Below are 19,647 nucleotides of genomic sequence, written 5' to 3'. Positions count from 1 at the left end.
TTATGTGTGGCAGCTCGGCCATGGAAACCCATTTCATGAAACTCCCAACAAACGGTTATTGTGCTAATTATGCTTCTATAAGACATTTGGAATGCTGTAGTGAGTGTTGCAACAGAGAACAGACGATTTTTAGGTGCTTCAGCACACAGCGGTCCCGTTCTGTGAGCTTGTGTGGTCTATCACTTCATGGCTGAGCAGTTGTTGCTCCTAGACGTTTCCACTTCACAGTAACACCACTTATTGTTGACTGGGGCAGCTCTAGCAGGACAGAAATTTGACAAACTGACTTGTTGGAAAGGTGGCATCTTATGACAGTGCCACGTTTAAAGTCACTGAGCTCTTCAATACGGGCTATTCTACTGTCAATGTTTGTCTATGGATATTGCATATCTGTGTGCTCAAGTTTATACACCTGTTAGTAACAGGTGTGGCTAAAATACCCAAATCCACTAATTTGAAGGTGTGTCCACATCATTGTGTCATACTTACCAGCATTAGTCAAGATAGCAGTCATGGTCAACGCTACCCCATGTCAGCTCGAGCATAAATTACCTTTAAAACTTCAGTGTCGTCTGTCCAGTGTGCTGCTCTATAGCATGCTTTACATCAAATCGTGGCTTTAGGGTGCAACTAAAAAAGTAAACAGTATGTTCATTTAAAATATACAACTGATAAGAAGAATCACCTTTGTCCCCTTATTTCAAGTAATCAGATAAAACACCACAATTCTCTTAGTTGACAATAGCAAAATGTTTATTCCAGATATTATGGTTTCAGCCAGACTGCAAAGAAATAAGGTTCAGTAACATGGAGGAAACTGCTGAAGACCTCGAACCCCAGAGAGACAACATACAGTAACGTACATACAATCTCTCACTGACTCTCAAACTGGACACGGCCAGCAGTGCACAAAATAGCATTTGGAGAATCGGGTGGCAAGAAAGAAAAATAACGCCTTGTGCCCACCCCACGGCCTAGTCAAGTCCTGTTGAGACTCTCCTGAAGGTCTGTTGTTTCCTTTAGTTTGCCTCATCCTTGGAAGCCTCGTCAAAATTCTCCACCAGATCTGAAACAACAAGCCAACTTGTCAGTCAGGGAAAGAAACAAGCAGTACTCTCTCCAAACATACATGCCTCCATCAGTCTTTCCACTGGTCTCAGTCCACTTAAGAAAAAATGTGTTTTACCTAAAAACATGACCCCAGGTATAATTTCTACCCCCCCCCCCCCCCCCCCCCCAATAACCTGATAAATCTGTCGGGTCCATATTTGGCTCAGTGGGGTCGAGGGTTATAATTGAAACAATTCTAAAAGGTCTGCATATAATTTAAAGTGGGGGTGGGAAACTAAACTCCGTTAATGATATGATGGCATAGACCATTAACCCCGCGTCATCGGGCTTCAACCGCTCCTCACTCTGAATTAGAGTAATTGTTTGTTACATTTGTGAAAACGTTTGGTTACGAGAAAAGGAGAGCCTTGGGAAAAGCTGTGGGTAACTAATGGCAACCTCATGTGTATGGACCATTTTTCTCCACAAAGAAAAGCAAACGGTGCTTTCAGAACTCAAACAACAAACATTTCAAACACTAAACCCACCACCCCGACTCCAATCACCATCAAGTGTTCAGTCATTGTTAGATCTCTTTAGCATGACCCCCTTCACTTCCTAAAAGTAAGCAAACATGCCACGGTTCTATTATATGCGGGAAAATACAAGTCACACAGACATAGGAGAAAGTATAAATTACCACAATGTGAAATAACACTACACGTAGTTGTTGTGGAGAACCAACTCTTATAAGTGTCTAGGACAAAAAGTCATTGTTGAAGATACCTACACAATCTCTATGGTCACGTTCAAATAAGGAAGGAGGAAAATTAATCAATAACTGGAGATGTGTCAATCCATGCCAAGAGGGTGGGAGTGGGATGGCATCAAATCAACTGCAAGAGGCTGGTGTGATATTCTCACACAATGACACCACTATTACTACACTTCCACCTAAGACTAAAGGCTTCCCAGAAAAAACAGTTTGGAAAAATGTGTACGTATATTATGACAACATTGTGACGTTTTCATTAATTTTGGACTCAGGTGAGGGTTTTTCAGCTGTTTGGGCACACTACATTTTTTTTCTGGAGGTAAACCGAAATTGGTCGCTGAAGTCTATGCCCCTTTGTCAATGATTGGTCAACAGTAGGGCTTCTTCAATAAGTCTCGTCATTCAGCGAGAGACAACTCGTTTTCATGTAAATTTGTTCGAGAAATACTGCACCAAACATCTTAGTTAGATGTAAAATTCAAGACTAAGATCTCCTTGTCAAAAATGTCAAAATTAATGACCGATTTATTGAGTTTTCTTAGATTCATTCAATACTATTTTGAGGCCTTTTAAAATGAACAAGCAGTACCATTGTCGCTTTTTTTCTAATTTTTCAAGGTGGGGTCTTTTCAGGGAGTACGCGAGCACCCTCATTTGGGCCGCCAGCCGAACTGAAGCATGCTGACGCCTTTACCCCAAACCAGTGTGTCGTCAGTGTTTTATGTTAATGAAAGCTCCAGTATAATTGCGTTTCCATCAGGAGTGTGACAAGACTTGTGGTGAGCAGAATCAACAACCTCTGCATCATCAAGACAGTTGCTTTGTGAGAAGGTGTTCCAAGTTCAGTTGGCCATTGTTATGTAAATTACAAATGAAATGTACCAGTCAGCATTTTGGGTAACACCAGGGATGTAAACTCAATGATCAATCATGACCTTTTAACTGTGAGATGGCTGTTCATGACCCACCTGGAACATCATCATCTTCCTCCTCTATGGGGGCGATTGGTGCTTTTCCATCTCCAGCTGTGAGGAAGAAATAACAGATGTTACAAACCTGTTGCAGAGCTATGTACAAATGCCTCTGGTCTTCAGTTCAAGTTGTATACAATACATGATCATGACCTTTATAAAATAGTCTGTTTAAACAAATGGTATTTCTATTACAATGTCAGTGCCTGCCCAGTGCTCAAAATCAATCCAAGACCCTTCAGCCCTACCTCAAATCCCCCCCATCCCAAAACTTTGAGATTACTACTGTGCATGTTAATCTGTTTTTTTTTATATTACCAATCTGTCTGTTTCCTAAGCAAAAAGTGTAACAAAAAATGTACTCCAAACAGCAAAACCTTTTGCAATGAAAACCGGCACTGTTTGGGCAGACACTCCGCCAGTACTCCTGAACCATTAGAACCAGTCCCCCCTCCCCATCTCCCTCCCTCCCTCCCTCCCACAGCCCCACGTACCCTGTTTGGGCAGAGCCTCAGCCAGTCTCCGGAGGCTAGTCAAACTGTCTGCTCCCAGCTGGTTGAGGATGCTGGGGAGCATCTCTGTCAGCTGCTTGGTCTCGGCGTGGCCAGTGATGGTGAAGGTGTTGGCTGCCAGGGAGGCCTGCACTTTGGGGTTGTTGAAGTGGATCACTGTCCCCTGGTTCGTGAACATGTTCACCTGCGAGGAACAGAGGAGAAACGAGAACGGTAATGTGATGTTATTCGCAGTTATAGACATACAATCTGAAAGACTAGACACCTCCCTTTCTGAAGACTCAAATACAACAGCTAGCTAAAGTGGGCCATGAAATGAACCCTCCTTTGCTCTCAAAGAAATCAGTGGCTTCCAATTTAATTTTCATACCAATTAAAGTACTCCAACATCCATTTAAATAGGGATGGTTACAGAGGGAGAGAGGACCAGTCTAACCATGAACCAGATCTTACCTCTTCGATGCCAGAGATGTTGTTGACTCCTAGTTTCTTTAAGGAGAACTGAAGTTTCTTGTCATCTGCAGTTGCAGTTCTGTGCACAACCTTCTTCTTTCTGCGAGCAGTGCCCTGTAAAAGAGAACAGATATATCAGGTACTCGAATCTTTTAACACGTGTGAGACATGAGCTTCATATTGACATATTTTTCTAAACATTCACTCTGAAGAAATAATTGATTGGTGTGAACGGCTTCTTACCTTGCCGCCGATGCGGACTTGTGCCTGAAGTTTGGCAAGTTTTTCTTGATTCATTATTATTTCTTTCATCTGAAATAGACACCGTATGTGTTGAGTTATTATATCACTGTCCTTTTGTTTCTGGTTATGTAACATTACATTTTGAAAAACATTTGCAAACCCTGCCTCACTTAACTCGCTAGGGCTTTATTTAAAAAATATTATTCATAAATATATATTTATTTATTGGGGGTGCACAATATAAATCGGCGAACATATCGGAATCGGCCAACACTAGCTAAAAATGCCAACATCGGTATCGGCCGTTGTCTAGTTTAACGCCGATGTGCAAAACCGATGTCAAAGCTGACGTGCAAACCTATATAACATGATGTAATGACGCCACTTAACATTTTGCGCTATACGTGCAACACAGCATTCCTAAACTAGCCCACAATGTCTGCTGTGTGGATCGAGCAGTCATTTGAAAGAGTAACACATTTTCAGCGAGACCAACTCAAAGGCGAAATCCATTAAAGTCAAGATAATAGAAATCATTGCCCTTGACAATCAACCGTCGTGGTGATGTTGGCTTTCGCCGACTGGTTGAGCACCGGTACATACTACCAAATGCGCTATTGTTCAGATGTTGCCCTACCGGAGTTGCACAGTAATAGCGTCACTGCTATTAGCTTCACGACATACATACTATGGAACACCATTTTGGTCTTTGCGTGTCAAAAAAGATACAGTAGCACTGTCAAAGCTGTACAAAAAGTCTGCAAACACCAGCCATGAACGATGTGTTTACAATAGCGCATTGGTAATGAAGCATAATTTTTTCGACCACAACTTCTGGGGTAGCTAGCTTTAGCTTGCTACCACCAATACAACCAGCCTAAAAACAATGACCAGTAGAAACTGCAGTCATTTTCATTATTCTTGGCAATGATTTAGTATTCTTTGTGAGTAAGTATTAGCTAGGTTGCCACTTGTTGTTCGCCTATTGAAATTGAACTTCAGTTCATGAAAATAAATAACTAGCCAGCAACTTAACCCCGTTGTCCAAAGCTAACTTTATAAGCAGCCAGCTAGCTTCATCTGGCTAATGAGGCTCAACCGGACCGGGTTATGTGTTGTGAAACTAGCCACAATAAGGATTAGGCACAATAGGAGATTTTGCAGTTTGCCTTCAAAATAAAAGTATGTCATTGACAGTGATGCAAATGAATACAAATAGTAGAATTATGCCATGCTTTTATTTTGAAGGATAACCGCAAAGTCCACTAATGTGGCTAATCCTTATTGTGGTTAGCTTCACATAGATGGGTCCGACTATTAAAGAACTGTTTTATAAATTTGGGTTACTTTAGATGATGACGCCTAGCTATAGAGTTAGCTAGCTAACTATAGCTACTGAAACCGATTATGTCGTTTTGCTATGCTTTTGGGGAAGGACATTGTTTGCATCCATGAGCTAGCTAGCTTTTTTTTTTAATGACCAACACTGTAGGTGCGTGAGACAACTTTACCAGCATCATAACATACGTATCGATGAATCGTTGTGACATATGAAATACGAGTGATAGTTATTACACATTGATTACACTATGTAAAAAATTAATGAAAGCGTAAAATGATTATGTGACGTGCAGTCATATTCAGGTCGTGACTGGTCAACACGCTTATTTGACACGTCAAATAATGTTATTTGACGTGTCAAATAGTGTTACATAATATATTATTTGACACGCAAAGAAAAACTGCATTCCATAGCAAAGACCCAAAAGGCGTTCCATTGAAATCCTGGTTGAGAATGAAACGACTGAATAACAGCACAACAAGTAAGTGAAATAAATAGGTTTTGACTATGTTGTTTTACTGGTAATGGGGACATACGTAAATGCCAGCAAAATAACTTTTTGGTCAGTGTGGTGTGTGCGTCTGTAACCTTTATTTAACTAGGCAGTTAAGAACAAATTCTCATTTACAGTGACGGCCGACCCCAGCCAAACCCGGACGACGCTGTGCCAATTGTGCGCCGCCCTATGGGACTCCCAATCACGGCTGGATGTGATACAGCCTGGATTCGAACCAGCGACTGTAGTATCGCCTCTTGCACTGAGATGCAGTGCCTTAGACCGCTGCGTCCATGTGACTATTTAACTTTACTAGAATGCTTAAAAGGCCGCTAAAAATTTTAATATCGGTTATTGGTATCCTTTTTTTTTTTTGCAAAGAAAATATCAGCCAAAATGTTTATATCGGTGCATCACTAATATTAGCTAGCTACAGACATCACACAAACATCTATCTTAATTGTGTCATAAAATACAAGTTGAAGGCGTGCCTAGGAAAGCCTAGGCAAGTGAGTACTAGTATTCTGTTCATATTCTGTAAATTAGAAAATACCCCAATACCAGCAAATCAAGATTATGGTTGGAAATTAAGGCAAAGCTGCGGTATGTCTTCTAAACTGCCTGTTGAGCAGTACAGTATCATCTTTTTTTAAATTGTACCTTTATTTAACTAGGCCAGTCAGTTAAGAACAAATTCTTATTTTCAATGACGGCCTAGGAACGGGTAGAACGACAGATTTGTACCTTGTCAGCTCAGGGGTTTTGAACTTGAAACCTTCCGGTTACTAGTCCAACTCTCTAACCACTAGGCTACCCTGCAGCCTCTAGCAGCTGCCATTAACTAGTTAACGTTAGCTAATTACAGTAGAAGCAGAATGTGGAAAAAGTTAGACGCTTCCTACAGACACAGACCTGCAAACAAAACAAACGATTCGAGGTTTCCCAGTAAGTTAATGACAGACGGCTTACACATTAATTAACTGTACCTAATATTACCTAGTTGTCGTTTGTCTGCTGGACTGAGACTATCAACCAATTTACCAGTAACGTTAGTTAGCAAGTTAGGGCGGCAGGGAGCCTAGTGGTTAGTGTTGGACTAGTAACCGAAAGGTTGCAAGATTGAATCTCCGAGCTGACAGGGTTAAAAAATATGTCGTTCTGAACAAGGCAGTTAACTGTTCCTAGGCTGTCATTGGAAATCTTTTTTTTTTTTTAACTGACTTGCCTAGATAAATAAAAGTAAATACAAAAAAATACAAATGTCTGTCCGGATATGGGTGCTAGCCAGCTGGTCGTTATAACGGTTAACTAATGCTAACGTTCGCAAACTAGCTACCTACACTAGTTACGAGCGGGATATGGCGAGAAAATTGAAAACCTTGACCATCGACACGCCTGCTAAATATCTACAAGCATTTGAGAGATTGACGATTACCACTGATAAATATAAGCCAGATAGTAAACGATTTAGTTAACGGGCCTTGTGCCGCTGCTGGCTAGATACCAGGCTAACAAGTTAGCCAACGTTAGAAAGGGGCCTGTGAGTTGGACTCAACCTCTTAAGTCTACACTCATTTACGAAGTCCCCGTGAGTTCAAACTCCAAGATTTTCACCGGTCTGATAACTAAGGATATTGTTTACCTTGTGTCGTTGAAGGATGGCAGAAACAGTGCAGGAAAGAAGGTATTTTAGAGCTCCTAACTGACCTGCACACTAGCAGCGCGCACACGCGGGGAGCAAGATGGAAGCGAAAGAGGCTGGAGGAAGTGACGTGCGGGCAGAGGTGCAACCGCGAGAAGGGCCGATGGGCCAGTAGAAATGGCCCTATCTCTAACTAAATGACCAAGGGAGTGAGTGCCCTGTCCTGCCCTCACCAATATAAAACTTATTTCAGTGAAATTACATTATTAATTTTACTAGATTGAATAGCAAGCCTTAATAGATATATATGAATAGATTGTAATATATATGAATAGATTGTAATTACTCATCAGTGAAAGAGTAGAATAGAACTGTAGCTAACTATTCTCCGGTGTAGGCCGTCATTGTAAATACGAATTTGTTCTTAACTGACTTGCCTAGTTAAATAAAGGTTCAATTCTGTTGAGTAGGCCTAGCCCTACCTTTCACTTGTTCATCTTAGTTATGTTTTAGAAGGAATGTCTATGGTGTGATCAGCTACACACAACACCCTGCATTCTCAGTCATATTGTAAGATTGGCCTTCTCATTCTGTGGCTGAGAACAAAGTGGAAAGTGCCACCATAGCCCAGACCAAGCCTAGCCTACACGTGGAATGAAATTATATTTTTTATTCAGCCTAAAGCTTGGATCCCATATCTAAAGCCTGTCACAATGCAATTGCAGTAGGGCTATATGTACTCACACTGGTATACAACTGGTGTACCTGTTAATGGAATTTTCTAAGATTTTCAAGAAATGTCCAGTACAATACAAAACTCCCATGGTAATGTGAACACAAAAATGTAGCTCTCAACCTTTGCCTATAGCGTTTCATAGTCACCACTACATTACCAGATCGAAGTTAGCAATGTTCATTTTGTCCCAACAGACACAATCTCAAGTATTTTCACAAGTATTTGTTAAGTTGCCTATTTATGAATTCTGATTATTTGCAGGGATACACAACATCCGGAAATATATGTACAGTGCCTTTAGAAAGTATTCATACCCCTTGATTTATTCAACATTTTGTTGTGCTACAGCCTGAATTCAAAATTGATTAAATATATTTTCTTCTCGCCCATCTACACACAATACCCCATAATGACACGTGAAAACATGGTTTTAGAAATTTTACCACATTTATTTAAAATGCAATACAGAAAGTATTCACACCTCTGTTAGAATCCCATTTGGCAGCCATTACAGCTGTGAGTCTTTCTAGTCTCTAAGAGCCTGGATTGTACAATATTTGCACATTATTCTTTTAAAAATTCTTCAAGCTCTGTCAAGTTGGTTGTTGGCCATTACTAGAAAGCCATTTCAAGTCTTACCATAGATTTTCAAGCCAATTTAAGTCAAAACTGTAACTAGGCAACTCAGGAATATTTAATGTCATCTTGGTGAGCATATTATATATATTTGGCCTTGTGTTTTAGGTTATTGTCCTGCTGATTTCTCTACCAGTGTGTATTGGAAAGCAGACTGAACAAGGTTTTCCTTTAGGATTTTGCCTTTGTTTAGCTCTATTCCATTTCTTTATATCCTAAAAAACTCCCTAGTCCTTGCCGATGACAAGCATACCTATAACATGATGCAGCCACCACCATGCTTGAAAATATGAAGAGTAGTACTCAGTAATGTATTGTGTTGGATTTGCCCCAAACATAACACTTTGTATTCAGGACATAAAGTTTGTTTCTTTGCCACATTTTTTTGCAGTCTTACTTTAGTACATTATTGCAAACAGGATGCATGTTTTTGAATATGTTTTATTGTGTACAGGCTTTTTTCTCTTCACTCTGTCATTTATGTTAGTATTGTGGAGTAACTACAATGTTGTTGATCATCCATTTTCTCCTATCAAAGCCATTTAACTCTGTAACTGTTTTGAAGTCACCACTGACATCATGGTGAAATCCCTAAGCGGTTTCCTTCCTCTCCGGGAACTGAGTTAGGATGGACGCCTGTATCTTTGTAGTGACTGCGTGTATTGATACACCATCCAAAGTGTAAATAATGACTTCACCATGCTCAAAGGGATGTTTACCCATCTACCAATAGGTGCCCTTCTTTCCAAGGCATTGGAAAACCTCCCTGGTCTTTCTGGTTGAATTCACTGATCGGCTGAGGGACCTTACAGATAATTGCATGTGTGGGGTACAGAGATGAGGTAGTCATTCAAAAATCATGTCAAACACTATTATTGCACACAGTTATATGAGTCCATATAACTTATTATGTGACTTGTTAAGCACATTGTTACTCCTGAACTTACCTAGGCTTGCCATAACATAGGGGTTGAATACTTATTTACGCAAGACATTTTCAGTTTTATATTTTTTATTCCACTTTGACATTATGGGGTATTGTGTGTAGGCCAGTGACACAAAATCTCACAAAATGTGGAAAAAGACAAGTGGTGTGAATACCTTCTGAAGGCACTATAGATATCTTTATTATAAATAATACTATACCACCCTTGATAGTGTGATGCTGAAGTGTTAAAAATGTCTCAACTTCAACGTGCCCCATTCTCCCCTACACTCACTTTCTCTTTGTCTCTTTGTCTCTCTCTCTCTCTCTCTCTCTCTCTCTCACACACACACACACACACACATGACACATCATGCCTGATCACGGACATGTACCCACACACACGCACAGGTATTGTCTTGCCTTTTATGCATGTGATACATATTAATCACATGCTACCAAGTCCCCAGAGAGAGACTGACTCTTTTGATGACATTTATAGGATTTGTCAGCGCGAGAAGCAGGGATTGCGTTCAGCAGTAAGTGCTTTCTTGGTACCCCGTGGCACTGAAACACCATCCGATCGTAGAGAGGAATTTATAAACACTTTAGAAGTGGTTTACCACAAATGCGAACCCTGCTTTAAAGACGGACTCCAGCGTCAGTTCACGAATTAATTTAACTATAGCCCAAACCATGCCTATACTACTAACTAACTCAAATAAATAATTTCGAATGAGGATTTATAGAACACCTGATGCAAACAGGCTAAATGTGTTTCCCACAGCCAATGTAGGTGACAATCGTGACATATCAGCCCATAAATCTATACATCAAAACCCATTTTATTCATCTTCAGGAAGCGTCAGTGTCGAGCACAAAAATAATTCATTAAAATAGATGATTATAGTTATTATCAACTTTCACCTATCATTAACTTTTAATATCGCTAACCAGGCCCAGGTCTATCAAATCTATTGAATCAATTTGTGATTATTATTCGGTTTACGTGACTGGTCATTTAATCTCAAAGTTACTGGTCATTTGGTCTCCGGGTCTTTCCGTAGTCCTCTCCAAGACTAGGTTATTTTATGTCTAAAATAGTATTTTAAAAAAAGGCAAAGGCCTATTAAACGAATTAAGTTCAACAAGGCTTTGTTTTCAAAAATAGCAATTAATTTGCCATGCACTGTCAGCATCACCCGAGATTCTTTAATAGCCAAGTATTTTCTTACAGAAATAAAACATGTAATATTCAATTCACTTAGGTTTACCTTACTCTTTTACTACCTTAACATTGTAACATTATATACATTATATATACATTATATATATCTAATGTAGTGCATGTGGAAATAAGTAGGCCTACTTGTGGTCACTTTTATTTATTTTACCCTGAATGATTGTACAACAAAGACTGCATAATGTCCGTCATAGTCAAAGGGCCAATAGCTATTAACAGCGCATACATTTGCCATTTACTGCACTAGCACAATAAACTAATAAACAAACACTGATAACCAGTGTCACATGCGTGACTTTTGCTCCAAATAATTCAAACCGGTTTTTACGCACGACTTTTTTACGCACGAAATAACTATTCTATACCAATGGTGTGTTAATTCTGAAGAGTTAAATCAAAAGACCATTAGTTCGATAGTTATCAAAAATATTTTTAAGACCTGTCTGAGAGAGATATGTATTTGAGAGAGTTCTAGTTCTAATGGTCCGTTGGCGAGGTGTAGACTTGAGGCAATTGTCAGCCAATTGGTCATTTGTGAGAGTGAAAGGGCTTGCATGTAACTGATAAACTGTTACTGTAATATAAATAGTATGCAGATTTAATTCAAAAGAACGAAAGGGAAAACAAAAGTGCTGCCATTGTCAAACATTTGACAGCTGAAGTTGTCAAAGTAGACATCGTGTTGAGAGGACAATTTCTCCGCTAGATGGTGCTGCATGGTCCAACATAAACGCTACAGTAGAGTTGTTGACAGGCCAGAGAAAAATAAACATAAATCATCATACAACTCTGAATCAACCATGGGTTAGCTATTATATGGTCATCATCAAGCACCAGACATTTTCTTATTGACATAAAGATCACCTAAACCCATTCATCCTTATCTCTACAATACAACAGATGGATTTAATCGTTCTATGTAGGCTCTATTGTTGTAGTCTAGGCTACTTTTGTAGTCTATAGGTTTTCTGAACTTACTAACATAACTATTTGGGGGACATAGGAGACATTGTGATAACAACAGTAATAAAGAATATATTTGAATTCAAATATAGTTTTACCCTTAGGCCTACTTTATTGTTGCAAACAGTCACGTTCTTTATCAACGAATGGTGATGTTTGATAGGTTTTCAGCGCTTTTAAAACGTATTTTATGTAATGAAAAGTTTTATTTCCTACCGATTTGTTGTTTCATGCACCCAACATTGGTATATGAGAGATATGATCAAGTGTCACTCACGCCAAGCTGAGGTCAAGAGATGTCTTACATCTAGTTTTGTGGAAAATATGCATGATTTAGCCTATACATGACTGACATCCATAATGTTTGATTTTAGTGCACTAACAAAGCGAGTCCCAGTTTAAATTGTAAGTGTCAGATTTTGAACCAAAATGTGACACTTAAAAATGTTGATTCTTCACAGTCGACCAACTTCATGACAGTAACTGTCTCCTAGGTGTTAAAAGGGGTTCTGTAGAATGAAATTTAGAACCATAGTCTTTAATTAAAATTTGATTGGTGAGAAGGAAAATATTAGCAGTCATACGGTGTAGCTTCTCGTGCGTACTTCTCGTGCAAAGGCAATGAAATGGAAAATCACAACCGGGAAGTTGTTTTGAAACATAATTTCAGATAATGAAAAGTTCCGTTTTACAATATAGTTAGTTATAAGCCTACATTTCATACTCTTTATATATTTCAAATGAATTACTTCAAATGAAAAGCATCCTATGTCGGTGTAGTTTTAAAGTAGGCTTCTATGAATAAGGAATATGAAAGGTTGCTGTGCGTTAAGCTATTACGCACGTGTAGACCTACAGAAATGTCTGCACACTCTTTTGCGGGAGTCGTATCACGTAAGGATGCTTTAGCCTACACTGTTACATGGATACAATTATAATATTGTACACTAGATAACAGGATCCAGATAAACCAAATAAAAAACATTATACTGTATGCGTAAATATCACAATCATTTATCAAAAATCATATCAACTCATCAAAACAGCAGATTTATTTGATGTTTTCCCCCTTTATTTAAAAAAACATCAATCAGAGCTATAAAGTCAGTGCATGGCAGAGGCCCTTATTTCTCGAGCTGCTCGCATGCTCTGCGTGACCCGTGACTGATGCGAGTTAACAGCTGACTCTTTTCTATTATAAATGGCTCGCGGATAATCTAGATAACTACTGGATCACGCAAACTATGAAACGTGGAGAGTGGGTCATGAAACTCCGACTGTGAACATTTTTTATTTATTTTATGAATCATGAATTACCTGAACTATTACATTGTTTCTTAAAATCCATAACTTTATAAATACTTATCATTTATGTCAATTATTTAAAACATAACATTCCACTATCATGTTACAGCTTTATATCACATTAGATGATGATCTATAAGGGATAGTCCTACCAGCATGGGCTTTGTTCTGCATGCAGCCTTCTTCTATCTTCTATGTTCATTGATATAGGCCAATTTTTTTGCCAAACATTTAGCTGAAATGAAAGGTTTAGATTAATTATATTTGTATACAAAGATGACCACCAAAAAGAGAACCAAACTTTTTTAAATCGTCCACAGTTACACAATTGTTGCTATTTTTTTTATTTTTTTTAAATCTCTTCATTTGCCTTGGTGACGTTCCTTCGACATGTGATCAGAGCTCTGGTATAAAGCGCGAGGGAAGATCCGCCCTCTTTAGGATTCAGGTTTGGCCTTTTTCAGGTCTTTCCACAGGCTAGTATCCGGATGTGCGATATTGAACAACGAAAAAAGCCCTAAAACATATGGTAGTGGTTGGGAAAAAGGGACATCTATTACCGCCGGCGTGCTCCTCTAATTCCATCATATGAGTTGTCTTGGAAGAGGGCAGAGTAGCACCGGCAGTATATCCTCTTCCTATCCGCCGTAGCTTCTGGGAGCGCACAGTGCAGCCTCTACACAGCTAGCGGTGAGCCATGACTCTGAGCTCCGAGATGTCGGATGCCTCCATCCTTTCGGAAGAGACAGACATCGACGTGGTCGGCGAGGGGGAGGATGGGGACAGCCAAACTCGCTCTTACGTAGACGAGGTGGCGCAGATGCACGATGACCTGCTGTCTGGCTCCCCGCCATGCCTGGACAGCTCCTCGTCCCGGGATCCTTACAAACCAGCCAGTAAGAACACCCTGGTGAAGCCCCCTTACTCCTATATCGCCTTGATCACTATGTCAATTCTTCAGAGCCCCAAGAAGCGGCTCACCCTCAGCGAAATTTGCGATTTCATCAGCAACCGTTTCCCGTACTACCGGGAAAAGTTCCCCGCGTGGCAGAACTCGATCCGACACAACTTGTCCCTGAATGACTGTTTCGTCAAGATACCGAGGGAACCGGGGAACCCCGGGAAGGGAAACTACTGGACCCTAGACCCGGAGTCCGCCGATATGTTCGATAACGGCAGCTTTCTGAGACGACGGAAACGCTTTAAACGGCAGCAGCAGCAGGACTTTCTGCGGGAGCACAACAGTTTTATCCCCGCCGCTGCGTACGGCTATGGACCTTACGGCTGCGGCTACGGTATCCAGCTGCAGTCCTATCACACACACTCTGCGATTTTCGCGTTTCAGCAGCAACAGTCCAGGCATTCACACACGGGGACCATTATTCCGGCACCGTCCTTAATGCCCACCTCCACTGACTTGGCCAGGAGCCGGTTCTATCCCCAGCTCAGCCCCAGCCTGGCTTCACCCATACAGACTGCAGCCAAGTCCAGCTCGCCTGTCCAGCGCTCTCCCTTCTCCATTGAGAGTATCATTGGTGGGTCGCTGAGCCCTGCGCACTCTCAATGTGCCTCGCGGACTTCTCCTCTTGTTCCAATGTTATCGTCCTCCCTCGCGCCACAGTCGCCCAACCAGTCGCAGAGCGTGCACCCAGGAACTGTTTTACACACGGTCGAGAACTTTCCCACCAGAATTGTGAACGGTACTAGTGGCTGTTAATTTCTATAAACTAACTTCAAAGTTTTCAAGAAATATGAACAAAAACGCCCCTCTTTGAAGGTAGGATTATTTTCGTATGTTTTTGTTGTTGTTGGGGTAACACGCAACTTAATGATGGATATTAACACTAGGGCTTATTCATGCCTATACATGCTGTAAAAATATATATTATATTTATGTTAATAACATTTTAGTGTCAATCTAATTTTCTCTCCACGAAATGTTTCGTTGTTTATGAAGTGATTCGTTTAAGTCACTGTCTAGGGCGTCTCAGGATCGACTTAATGAAACAGCTTATAAATGATCACGTCTAAACAATGTATATTGTGTCACACACACCAATGTTTTTGTAGTTTGGCAAATTGAAACATTTTTACTGTTTTGATTTGTGCTTTGTATTGACAAGACACAAAGATGAAAGTAATTCATTTATATGCAGTGTGTGCTTATTTCAGTAATAAAACATTGTACATTCTTTGGCAAGTATTGTATAATTTTTTACACGGTTTGTTTTTCAACAAGAATAAATATTGTTTTACAAAAAAAACTCTTTGCCTGGAAAGTAACTTATTAATAAGTAAGTAATAATCTCAGTCTAGAAATTAGCCTAATGTAGGCCCACACTTGACCACGTGCATGAAGTAGCCTTTAGTGTTGTTTAATGATTTTGAAAGACCTATCCTTTTCATTTTTGTTAAGAAATATATTACCAAAAAGTAATAGACAATGTAGGCTATAACCTATTGAGTGGGCACATAATAATAATAATAATATCAATATGACTACTGCCCTTATAATAATAAACTACTAACACTACAACTACTAGTCCTAGCTGCTGTTAATAAATAAATAATAATAATAACAATGCATCTAAATTGCTGTTACAATGACTCATGGACATTTTTTATTATATAAATAATAATGAACTTTCAGTGTTAAATGACCAAAACTGGCACCATTACTTTCAACAGGCCAAGGGGTGCAAGACAAACTTCATATTCGCTACCTATAGACCTTTAAGAAACTTTGCGTGCGTGTGTGCGTGTGCGGGAATGCGTGAGTGTGTGTGTGACTTTAAGAACATGTAGGCCTACAACTCTATACCATTAACATTCTGAATAAATATTTTATTCAGGCTTTTCAACATGTATCTTTACACACACAAACAGCCACAATTTAGTCCTCGTGTGTGTGTGTGTGTGTGTGGCCTAGCTGTGTCTGAATGTAATTACATTTTCCTTGCACGGGATGGATGACAAACCTTGGACCTACAGGTCCATTTGCCCTCTCCCACATGTATCCTTGTAATTACGCTTGGTGGACAGGCCGGTGTCACTGGGGTGACAGAGACTGTATTTTGCTACCTTCAGGACCGACGTTGATTATCACGCGGGTGATCCGAGGCAGCTGGCTCGGACTCTTGAGAAAACACTGCTCCTCGACCAATTCCTTATCTCCTCATACTTGTCACAGTTGCCACGAGAGAGAGAGATGTATTGGTCAGCGAGGCTATACTCCTTAACATCCATAGCCCAGAGCAGTAGAATACAGACATGCGCCGTGGCGAGGGTTGTTGCAAGGAAAGTAAGACGATTTGATGCGCATAAGGAAACATGTGGCTATGTGAATAAAAAAAGACTAGCCTATATATTAAAACGCGCGTCAGGAGCATAACGTAATTATCATGCAATTATGCATCATTAGATATTAGTATACATATAGCCCACATGTCATTAGTAGAAGCCATAACATTAGATCTATCCGCCACTGTCCTCAATGATGAGCCTATGGATAATAATAGGACCATGAAGTGTATAGGCTTTGGCTATATGATGTTATTTTGGATGATGCCTAAACAATAGACCTGCATCTCTTTACTAAATATACCATTCCACATTCAAAGCAGGTGTTTGTAAGAAAAGGCTGGAAAGTTGATTTTCAGAAGGCCTCAATCTCACAACATCAAGGCTGTGGCGTGATGCGTGGGCCACAAGCCAAGAGAAAGACCCCCACTCTCTCCGAGGGAAGGACCACTGTTTGGCGTGTGTTATCCATCCGTGACTACAAATGCGCATCCCCGTCGCCCGGTCGCGTGTTAATGGCGCCACTGCGTGCTTCTCAGTTGCAGAGGAAATGCGTGTAGCAATAGCTAGATCCACTCAGCGCCGTGCGCCGCTCAGAAACAGTTCACTAGGCCACCGGAGGACAGCAGCATGCGTGATGATGTAACACGCAAGCCAGGCAGCCAGAGCAGAGCGAGAGTCCCTGGCTGTGCCATGGCCTTACACTCACACCACGCCGGGTCGCAACCTGCTTATTGGAGACTGAGGTCACATATTTGTTCGTGCTAATTGATAAATATACCTCGTAGAAAAGGGTCAAGCAGGAGCGAGACATGACTAAAGACGACTTTTAGCAATTCACAGGCAATAGGTGTATGTATGCAGGGAGCCGCCCGTAGCTGACAGATTGAGAGATGACATAAATGGAGTCTATTGGCTTTATGGATATGGAAATATGGATATGTAATGCCATACAAACTCGGAGTGCTGAAATCTAGGAAATGTACCATATAGGCCTGCAAAAATGTGAATATTTTCAACAATCCTACGATGTTGTTAACAATGAATCTAGTTTGAAATAACCTAATAATTTGTAAATGTTGAATGTTTTCATCACACACACACACACGCACACATGCACACTATAGGCCCATGCACAGAAAAATATGTTGTCTTTCTTGTAAATCTCTATAAAATAAAAGGCCTATTGCTACATAAACTGCCCTCATAATGTAATTTGTATTAGTAGCCTTTAATCCGTGTATGTTTATGTTCACTTTTATAAATATGGGCTACTCAAATGCACAAATATAAATGTATTAGATTTCAGAAAATATGTCACTTTTTGTTGGATCTTTTATGATCGGAGAAACAGGATTGTATGATTAAAATAATTTGTGTGGTAGGCCTACAAGTTCTGAAATAAGAGAGAAACGGCCTGACCAGCTTACACTTCACCATCGCTGGATTGTAATGAAGTGAGACTAAAATGGTTTGGTTATGATTGTGACTGAACGACAGTAGTAACTAGACGAGAATAGAATAGAATAGAATAGAATAGAAAATAAAATAATAGAAAGCGAAAAACACGATACGTCTGAGAAAAGAATCTTCACGCAATGACACTACAGAATATTAAGACACATTTAAAGCAAATCAATTCAACAGTGTAAGATGGTGTACAACGTTCAAAAAGCCGCATAGGACAATAAAATGCACACATTTATAAATGAATGGATACATATTTATTCATATTGAATCCGTTGGAATATAGACTACATTCTTTCCTAAAAATGTATTTTTTTGCGACTGGCATTCCATTGGTCTTGTAAGGCCTAGCTTCTGCAGTGTTCCCATATAATTAGAAATTAGAATACGTAATTTATTAGGATCTCTATGAGTGTTCCAATGTCAATCTATGTAACCAAATGAAACAATTTTCAAAAGTTGTGTGGCATGCAATAGCCTATTTATCTTTCTAGCAAACCTAATATGGAAGAGTAGTCTGCCCACGAAAGGGTGAAGTACAGGCTACCCACAAAAAATAAGATAAAATAAATGTTTTCAACGAACACAAACAAGTTCCCTTCATAATACCATAGAGGCGTTAGGCGTACAAATAAATAATTTGATGGTCTGCATGCGCATGGAAACCCACTAGCCTACCTTTTTCTTTATCCGCCAGAGTGATTTGAATAAATACGTGTTCAATTTGATTGACTCACATGTTCTCCCTTTTTTCCCATTAAAAACAGAAAATGCGTTAATTTATTTTATAAATCTCTTTTTACAGTTTTCACAAAGTGCTTTACAGATACCAAGCCTAACATTAGTAACTTGCTAAGTTGATATTAATAACATGTTAACAACAGTTAAAATGTCTTCATACCGAAGGTCTGCATGATCTTCATAACTTGCTTTGTTTCTGCTATTGATATGGGAGAGCAGTTTGGCGGCTTTGTTAGGTTTGACATATATGTCTATAGCCTGGTTGTTCTGTGTTGTTATTAGCCACCGCAGCACGGCATATCAGATCACAAAATTGTTATTAATAGCCATGTTTCGACAATCCCTTGTTGGCTTTATTATGTATTTGACCCTTTCTTGAAAGTTTAGCCTAACAGGCCCTAAACCTACATTCACTTAGAAAAAGTATAACCTTCTCACCCCAATTTATATTGGATGTTGATTGGATAAGCTGTAGCCTATTCGAGATGTTAACCAAAATAAAAGTAGCCTAACTTGATAACTGATCACTAGGACTCAACGGACTTCATATTCAATTATTTGGCCAGTTTGATTTGCAATTTTTCAAATTAAATAAATAAATACAATTTTATGAAATAGTACCACATCGATATATATCCAAACCGATGGTTCAACTTCGAGTATCGAGTTGGAGTCGTTTAGTGTGTTCGATGACGGAAGTCCACAAATGTAGCCTATACAATAAGAAAAGGAAAAGTTATAGTTATATTATAGTTATAGGTGACTGTGCGGTTAACACGCGATTTTTAGCAAATTTCACGGATCATGTGGGCATCAGTCTCATTGAGAGCGTGACTGAAGCTCCGCA

The 19,647-nt window shown here is 39.7% G+C and overlaps 2 protein-coding genes across 3 annotated transcripts; one reads left to right on the top strand and one right to left on the bottom strand.

The window, feature by feature from the left end:
• Positions 1-731: 731 nt before the first annotated feature.
• Positions 732-7,660, bottom strand: btf3 (basic transcription factor 3). 2 transcript variants are annotated; one of them, XM_021601989.2, is made up of 6 exons: positions 7,485-7,660; positions 4,005-4,073; positions 3,762-3,875; positions 3,291-3,492; positions 2,794-2,850; positions 732-1,066 (listed from the first exon to the last, which is right to left on the bottom strand). In XM_021601989.2, exons 2-6 carry the CDS (start codon positions 4,071-4,073, stop codon positions 1,020-1,022), a joined length of 489 nt encoding a protein of 162 aa, XP_021457664.1. In that variant the 5' UTR covers positions 7,485-7,660; the 3' UTR covers positions 732-1,019. The 2 variants fall into 2 exon arrangements, with proteins under 2 accessions (XP_021457664.1, XP_021457665.1); XM_021601990.2 differs by having other exon boundaries at positions 7,550-7,636.
• Positions 7,661-13,721: 6,061 nt separating this feature from the next.
• foxd1 (forkhead box D1) lies at positions 13,722-15,543 on the top strand. Its single transcript, XM_021601988.2, has one exon. The coding sequence runs from the start codon at positions 13,990-13,992 to the stop codon at positions 15,007-15,009; it is 1,020 nt and encodes a 339-aa protein (XP_021457663.2). The 5' UTR covers positions 13,722-13,989; the 3' UTR covers positions 15,010-15,543.
• Positions 15,544-19,647: the final 4,104 nt, after the last annotated feature.

This window comes from Oncorhynchus mykiss, chromosome 5 (assembly GCF_013265735.2).
Source record: "Oncorhynchus mykiss isolate Arlee chromosome 5, USDA_OmykA_1.1, whole genome shotgun sequence".
Taxonomy (NCBI): Eukaryota; Metazoa; Chordata; class Actinopteri; order Salmoniformes; family Salmonidae; genus Oncorhynchus; species Oncorhynchus mykiss.
This window is presented reverse-complemented; position numbering and strand designations above follow the sequence as displayed.

Bases quoted from the DNA above. Each gene is read 5' to 3' on its own strand.
- foxd1 (XM_021601988.2), top strand. From the start codon at position 13,990: ATGACTCTGAGCTCCGAGATGTCGGATGCCTCCATCCTTTCGGAAGAG.
- btf3 (XM_021601989.2), bottom strand. From the start codon at position 4,073: ATGAAAGAAATAATAATGAATCAAGAAAAACTTGCCAAACTTCAGGCA. The intron at 3,876-4,004 runs GTAAGAAGCCGT...TCTCTTTTACAG, and splicing joins AAGTCCGCATCGGCGGCAAG to GGCACTGCTCGCAGAAAGAA. The intron at 2,851-3,290 runs GTACGTGGGGCT...TCTTCCTCACAG, and splicing joins TGAGGCTCTGCCCAAACAGG to CTGGAGATGGAAAAGCACCA.